Genomic DNA, 8,315 nt, shown 5'->3' with positions numbered 1-8,315 from the left:
TTTCAAAGCAAACAGGAAATGTTTAAGCAATATTCTAGACCACTGGCTCCATTTCTGTTGAAGTCGGTGGTTCCACTGAGGCAGTCAAGATTCATGTGAGCCACAGCCTTGACATAATGGCTAATAAAATATGTTTTCAAAACTTAGTATGTTTCAGATGTAATGAACTATAGCTATATTTAGTTATATAACAATTGGTTCCAGTCAATTTGTTTGATTGAGCGTTACATCCTTGCGCCAGTAGGTGGCGACAGGTGAGTGAGTCTTTAAATCATCTCGGGCGATTCATTCAAACACACAGATTCATTTATGATCGAAACACAACTTTATTTGCACAAAGATGAAAGTTTTCTCGTTTTGCCTCGTTTGGAACTATTTCACTTGGTTGAGTGAAAATAAACAGTTTTAGTTGTAACTTGTAATTATGCATATGCTCTTCTTCAGAAATAGGTTACGTTATTACAGTATAAATAAAAACACAAATATGTCTCTTTAAGTGTCTAAATTACAAAATAAGCATTTTTTTCCCTGCGCATTTTCTTGACAATGATTGAGCCTGTGAACACCTTTGAACCTACACAGCAGTAAATCTTTTCATGCCAACTTAAAAGAAAAAAATTGTGTTGAAATGACAATTGTATTATAAGAAGTACTACGGATCATAAGGCAGTACCACATGAATACAAAAGAAAGCCCTTTTTCTAAAACTTCCTGCAGAACACAATTCACATCTTTACCAATGAATGAGTGTTCAATTAAACCACCGATTTAACTAAATTAAATAAAAAATAATTTAATTATATTCAGCACTCATATTCTAAAAACAGAAAATTTACCTCAGGCAAACAGGAAATGTTTAAGCAATATTCTAGACCACTGGCTCCATTTCTGTTGAAGTCTGCGGTTCCACTGAGGTAGGCCTAGTCAAGATCCATGTGTAGCCACAACCTTGACATAATGGCTAAAAAAAATATGTTTCAGATGTAATGAACTATAGCTATATTTAGTTATATAACTGTCACAGACACGTCAGGTTCCAACATCCACCAATCACAGCGCACGCCATCCCCAGAGTACTGATCACCGCCACATGCACCTCATCATTGCACTCATCAACAGCACTATAAAGAGCACACACACACAGCACTCCATGTCCGGTCTCGTTCGCATATACTTCTGTAAATGCTTACCTCAAGGACTCCTCATTCCATACCTACCTGTCTCCAGCGTGTCTCCTTCCCTCTGTGTGCCTCGTCTTCCGTGTGGTTGTGCTCCAGTCAGCTCCAGTCACCTCCAGCGATCTCCAAGCTCCAGCGTGTACATATCAGAAAGGAAAAGGACAGTAACTATCTCCATCATTATCATCAAATCATCCATTGACTCTACTCTGCTTACCTGTTTCATGCTCTATGCTCTACTGGTGTCAATAAACACAAGTTACCTGTTTACATCTGTGTCTGCCTCCTGTGTACAGCGTGCCCCACACGACCTCCTCGACCCATGGTGAGTGCCATCATTCCTTCTACTCAAAAGATGAAACCACTCACCACTGTCGTCAATCTTACTGCCGCTGATATCTCCCTTACAGTGGTCGCGCTCCTCGACTCAGGGTCAGCCGGCAACTTCGTCTCCGGCGCCCTCTGCCAGCAGTTACGTCTCAAGACCTCTCCGTCTCCGACGATCTACCAGATCAACTCCATAACTGGCAAGCCTCTCAGCCGTAAGCATGTCCGCACTGTAGCAGGACCCCTCAAGCTTCAAGTCGGTCTACTCCATCAAGAGGAATTACATCTGCTGGTTCTGGAGGATTCCATCGCTGACGTTGTTCTAGGGCGCCCCTGGTTGGAGCAGCACAACCCGACCATCTCTTGGAAGACGGGCGAAATCCTGAAGTGGGGCGACACCCGTTTCTCTCGCTGTCTAACTGAACTTCCTGTGCCATCTTCTCCATCTTCTGATCTCTCCCTCTGTGCTACATTCATCGAGAGTCCAGTTGAACAACGCTCCATCGACATCCCCAAGTGTTACGCCCCCTTCAGCGATGTCTTCTGCCCACAGAGGGCTTCCAAGCTGCCTCCACATCGGCCATGGGACTGTGCCATCGACCTGCTTCCGGGTGAACCAGTGCCGAAGGGTAAGATTTACCCACTATCCATACCGGAGAAGAAGGCCATGGAGGATTACATCAAGGAGACCCTAGCCCAAGGATACATCAGGCTGTCTACTTCCCCTGCTGCTTCCAGTTTCTTCTTTGTGGCTAAAAAGGACGGAGGCTTGCGGCCATGTATTGACTATTGCTCTCTCAACAAAATCACCGTCAAATTCAGGTATCCCCTTCCTCTCGTCCCAGCGGCCCTGGAACATCTCCGTGGTGCCACTGTGTTCACGAAGCTGGACCTCCGCAGCGCTTACAACCTCATCCGGATACGTGAGGGGGACGAGTGGAAGACCGCCTTCATCACCCCTACTGGTCACTACGAGTACCTTGTCATGCCGTATGGCCTGGTCAACGCCCCCTCCGTATTCCAGGACTTCATACACGAGGTGCTCCGGGAGTTCCTCAACCGCTTCGTCCTAGTCTACATCGATGATATACTCATCGACTCCCGGAGCCAGGCCGAACATCGCCGACACGTTGCGGAGGTCCTCACCCGTCTACGCCAGTTCCATCTATTCCTCAAAGCAGAAAAGTGTTCATTCCATCAACCCACCGTCTCATTCCTCGGATACATCATTGACCACAGTGGCATCCGGATGGACGAGAGGAAGGTGGAGTCCATCACCAACTGGCCAGAACCCACTACCATCAAAGAGTTACAGCGCTTCCTTGGATTCTCAAACTTCTACCGTCGATTCATCAAAGACTACAGCTCCATCACCCATCCACTCACCATCCTTCTCCGAAACAAGCCCAAGTCTCTGTCCTGGAACCCAGCAGCCACCAACGCCTTTAACCGCCTCAAGGAAGCCTTCACCACCGCTCCCTTACTCGTTCACCCCGATCCAGAACAACCCTTCATCGTAGAGGTGGACGCCTCTACCACTGGAGTGGGAGCGGTGTTGTCGCAGCAGCAGGGGACGCCAAGTAGACTCCATCCATGCGCCTTCTTCTCCCGCAAGCTCAGCCCAGCGGAAGTCAACTACTCCATCGGTGACAGGGAACTCCTAGCTGTTAAGCTTGCCTTGGAAGAGTGGAGGCATTGGCTGGAGGGAGCCAAACATGCGTTCCTGGTGCTAACAGACCACAAAAACCTAGAGTATCTTCGTTCTGCCAAAAGGTTAAATCCAAGACAAGCCCGTTGGGCCATGTTCTTCTCCCGATTCAACTACACCATCTCCTATCGCCCAGGCTCAAAGAACATCAAAGCCGACGCTCTCTCCCATCTCCATGCTCCAGAAGAAAAGACAGAAGAACCCGAGCCTATCATCCCGAGCTCACTCATTGTAAGCCCCATTACTTGGTCAGAGGAGACCATTCCCTCCTCCAATGCCTCCACAAACCCTCTGCTGGGCTGTCCACCTGGCTTGCTCTACATCACCCGGACACGACGCACTCCAACCATCCACTCAGCTCACACGTCACTAGGCACTGGTCACCCGGGGGTCAATGAAACCCTCTCGTTGATAAAAGAACGCTTCTGGTGGCCAGGGATGGCATCTGATGTCAGAAGGTATGTGCAGGGCTGTCGGGAGTGCGCCATCTCCAAAAGTCCTCGTCATCTGCCAGCTGGGAAACTCCTTCCTCTGCCCGTCCCCAACCGACCATGGTCACACCTAGGAGCGGACTTCATAACTGATCTCCCTGTTTCAGATGGAAATACCTGCATCCTAGTCATCATAGACCGGTTCTCCAAATCTTGTCGTCTCATTCCACTACGAGGATTGCCCACTGCCATGGAAACCGCAGAAATGCTCTTCAACCACGTGTTCAGGTATTTTGGAATACCAGAGGACATTGTATCTGACAGAGGACCCCAGTTCATCTCCAGAGTGTGGAAGGCATTCCATTCCCTCCTAGGTGTGGCCGTCAGCCTAACTTCGGGATACCATCCGCAGTCGAACGGGCAGATGGAAAGGAAGGTCCAGGAGATCGGCCGCTTCCTCCGTACCTTCTGTCATGACCACCAGGACTCATTGAACCTACACAGAACTCTCTCCGGCAGTTGACTACAGGACTCACACCATTCCAGTGCGTACTCAGCTACCAACCCCCACTGTTCCCCTGGACCGGGGAACCCTCTAACGTTCCGGCAGTGGATTACTGGTTCCGAGAGATCGAGAGGGTCTGGGACTCAGTGCACCATCAGCTGCAATGAGCCCTGCGCAGACGCAGGATGACAGCCGACCTTCGACGTTCCGACACCCCTGTCTTCCAGCCCGGTCAGAAGGTTTGGCTGTCCACCCGGGACATCAGACTGCGTCTGCCCTGCAGAAAGCTGAGTCCCAGGTTCATTGGCCCATTTCCCATCATCAAGCAGGTCAACCCAGTCACTTACCAACTCCAGCTACCACAAGGGTACCGCATTCACTCCACTTTCCACATCTCACTCCTCAAACCTTACCACCCTTCTGCTCTCTCCACAGGACCTGACGTGGCTCCCGCCGAACCCCCCCTTCCACTCATCCTGGAGGACGGCGCAGCATACGAGGTTCATGAGATTTTGGACTCCCGGCGACGTGGTGGTCAGCTGGAATACTTAGTCGACTGGGAAGGATACGGCCCAGAGGAACGCTCATGGGTCCCAAGAAACGACATCCTTGATCCCAACTTACTCCAAACTTTCCACGACAACCACCCTGACAGACCGGCACCGCGGGGAAGAGGACGACCACCACGGCGTCGGGGTCCTCGGCCCTCAGGAGCGGGCCGTGGAGGGGGGGGGTACTGTCACAGACACGTCAGGTTCCAACATCCACCAATCACAGCGCACGCCATCCCCAGAGTACTGATCACCGCCACCTGCACCTCATCATTGCACTCATCAACAGCACTATAAAGAGCACACACACACAGCACTCCATGTCCAGTCTCGTTCGCATATACTTCTGTAAATGCTTACCTCAAGGACTCCTCATTCCATACCTACCTGTCTCCAGCGTGTCTCCTTCCCTCTGTGTGCCTCGTCTTCCGTGTGGGTGTGCTCCAGTCAGCTCCAGTCACCTCCAGCGATCTCCAAGCTCCAGCGTGTACATATCAGAAAGGAAAAGGACAGTAACTATCTCCATCATTATCATCAAATCATCCATTGACTCTACTCTGCTTACCTGTTTCATGCTCTATGCTCTACTGGTGTCAATAAACGCAAGTTACCTGTTTACATCTGTGTCTGCCTCCTGTGTACCGCAACAATAACAAGGTTCCAGTCAATTTGTTTGATTGAGCGTTACATCCTTGCGCCAGTAGGTGGTGACAGGTGACTGTCTTTATGAGTGAGTCTGAATCATCTCAGGTGATTCATTCAAACACACAGATTCATTCACGATCGAAACACAACTTTGTTTGCACAGAGATGAAAGTTTCTGCTTTTGCTTAGTTTGGAACTATTTCACTTGGCGGAGAGAAAATAAACAGTTTTAGTTGTAACTTGTAATTATGCATATGCTTTTTTTCAGAAATAGGTTGCGCCATTACAGTATAAATAAAAACACAAATGTCTCTTTAAGTGTCTAAATTACAAAATAAGCATTTATTTTTTTTGCTGCGCATTTTCTTAACAATAAGTGCAAGGCTTTTAAAATCCATGCTGAAAAAATATGTACAATATGACAAACCAGTGCATTACATAGAAACTTCACAGCAGAGTGTCTCACATGTGCCCAAGACGATGGTCTCCATCTGAGAGTGAGGCTTGATTATCCTACATGTTTTAAACAACTTATTTTTACACACTTTTTATACGTTTAAAACATGAATACTGTTGATTGTGATATTATATACAATAGAATCATGGTTGGCATCTCATTTAACATACAAGAAAAAAAAAAAATGATGTGACTGGATGATACAAAGATATGACAGTGGATGTTAAAGTTGCAGTGCCAAATATGAAATTGAGCCTGTGAGCACCTTTGAATCTACATAGAAATAAAACTTTTCATGCCGACTTAAAAGAAAAAAATTGTGTTGAAATGAGAATTGTATTATAAGTCGTACTACAGATCATAAGGCAGTACCACATGAATACGAAAGATTTTTCTAAAACTTCCTGCAGAACACAATTCACATCTTTGCCAATGAATGAGTGTTCAATTAAACAACCGATTTAAATCAAAATTAAATAAAAAATAATTTAATTATATTCAGCACTCATATTCTAAAAACAGAAAAAACAGAGTTGAGAAAACTGCTCCTTCTCTCTGAATGTGATATTCACACTTGAGGGTCAAGCAAAATTTCTAGCATCTCTGCCACATTCTGAGCTTTCATGTTTTTGGCAAAAACAGGAAACTTAAAAATCAAGTATATTGAAAACAAAACATCTTTTCACTGATGGAACTCAGTAGGAACATGCGAACAGTAAATTGTGAACATGTAAATAGCGGTGTTTTGTGCTGCACAAAAGCTTGCAATGTAAGATTAACATGCACATGGATTTTACAAAGAAAAATGAAAAGGGGAAGGAACGTTGTGGCACACTATAGTTAGTTGTTGCAAGAATAATATTGCAAAAACAAAACATTTAAAATGTCTAAAACATAAAGACCCCTGAAAAAAACAATAACTGCAGAACCAGAAATAATGTAGCTAACATTTTTTTTCCTGCTTTAACAGAATTGGCTTAATGCATCATTGATACATTTATTACAAATTCTCCAATTTTTTGCTGTTTTTTGGATCTTCCCAACCAGCCCGACAACAGCAACATTGACTCAACCAATGGTGTGAGTTTAAGGCAGGGCTGTCGACCAATAGGAGAGCGTTTGGAAATCCTGTTTGAAAACAGTCATTATTTAGTTGGGTGGTGCTAAAATTACACACTTTAGCTTTAACATTTCTATTTTGGTCAAGTAATTGTTTTTCTAATATTTACATATGGCAAAAACTGAACAAGAAAAGTTGATGGCAGTCCAATTTTATGGCTGAGTCTGCAACCCATCTGGAATACCTGAGAAACGCTGCGGGCATCAACACGCTTTCTACCTCAGAAAACAAGACAGGTATCACACTGAATAAAGATGGTGCGATTATTTTGATAAAGCCATTATTTCATCATTAAAGCAATATTGCAAACATAACTTTATATACACTTTGAGCTTTACATTTACAGTACAAGCCTTTTCCTCTTCATTCTTGAAGACAAAAAGTGTGAAAAACATCAGTGCCAAAATGTTGCTTTGTGAACAAAAAGGAATGTGCCAATATTCATAGCTCATAACACGAATCAAAACAAATGCTTTGAACTGAAAAGCATCACTGTACAGTGCTCCATCGAAACAAGCTCTAAAAGTGAGTTATTGGAATAGACCTCCATATATTAACCTGTTGCCAATAAGAGTGTATGGTTCTGATTACAGGACTGTAGATAACTCTAGATGTTTCCAGGACAGGTTCCTGAGCCTTGCTATGCTGTTGATGAATGGCGTAGGGGGGTTACAGATGAGGGTCCGTGGCTGGTGGGATGTTGAGATCAGGCTAGATGAACCTTTGATGCTTTGCTGTTCAAAGCTTGACTCTCATGGTTTGGCAAAATGTCTACCAATCTTGTGGCATCTCAGAGGTTCATTTGAGTTCACATTCAGATGAATTTTGCAGTGAGCACATGAAGATAAATCAAAGTGTCAAGCAAAGCGCTGGGTTCTCTTTGGTATGCTCTACAATACACTGTTTGTAAAACCAGACTCTGATCTTCATGTTTCTGAATGTTCCTAGTGATGGTTCTGCTATGTGATCTCGATGACCTTGGCTAGAGGTGTAGTATGAGTTGACCTGAGGGGTGGAGGCTACAGAACCGCAGGCTTCAATCAGATTCCTTCATATCTTCCTTCATATCTTCAACGGATTTTCTCTTGAAGAATCCAGCCTGGAGGAGAACATTCAACACAGTCAACATTCAACATCACTGCACGACTTTGAGTCATACCATGATTGTACTGAAAGATGTGCAACGTTGGATTGCTAAAATAAGCAAAATAGTGATGCTTACCTTCCATAAAGCAAAGATAACAAGTGCCAGTATTAAAAGTCCGATGAGGATACTGAGGATAATAATCCAATATGGGATTCCACTTCGTATGTCTTTGGTGACTTGAATCTTCACCTGCAGTAAATATAGTAGACACTAGTAACGTTTTAAAAGTTAAAATGGAGTAAAGTG

At 45.0% G+C, this 8,315-nt stretch overlaps 1 protein-coding gene across 1 annotated transcript in view; it reads right to left on the bottom strand.

The window, feature by feature from the left end:
* Nucleotides 1-5,668: 5,668 nt before the first annotated feature.
* The window catches only part of itga1 (integrin, alpha 1), a 57,033-nt gene continuing 54,386 nt past the window's right edge, over nt 5,669-8,315 (bottom strand). Inside the window, exons 29-30 of the mRNA XM_048173731.1 lie at nt 8,145-8,258; nt 5,669-8,021 (exon numbers count right to left, since the gene is read on the bottom strand). Coding sequence (XP_048029688.1) covers nt 7,959-8,021; nt 8,145-8,258 — 177 coding nt within the window. The 3' untranslated portion in view covers nt 5,669-7,958. The remainder of the gene's footprint in view (nt 8,022-8,144; nt 8,259-8,315) is intronic.

The sequence above is a fragment of the Megalobrama amblycephala genome, linkage group LG2 (genome assembly GCF_018812025.1).
Source record: "Megalobrama amblycephala isolate DHTTF-2021 linkage group LG2, ASM1881202v1, whole genome shotgun sequence".
NCBI lineage: Eukaryota > Metazoa > Chordata > Actinopteri > Cypriniformes > Xenocyprididae > Megalobrama > Megalobrama amblycephala.
The sequence above is the reverse complement of the archived record's forward strand: the minus strand, read 5'-3'. Positions and strand labels throughout refer to the sequence as shown.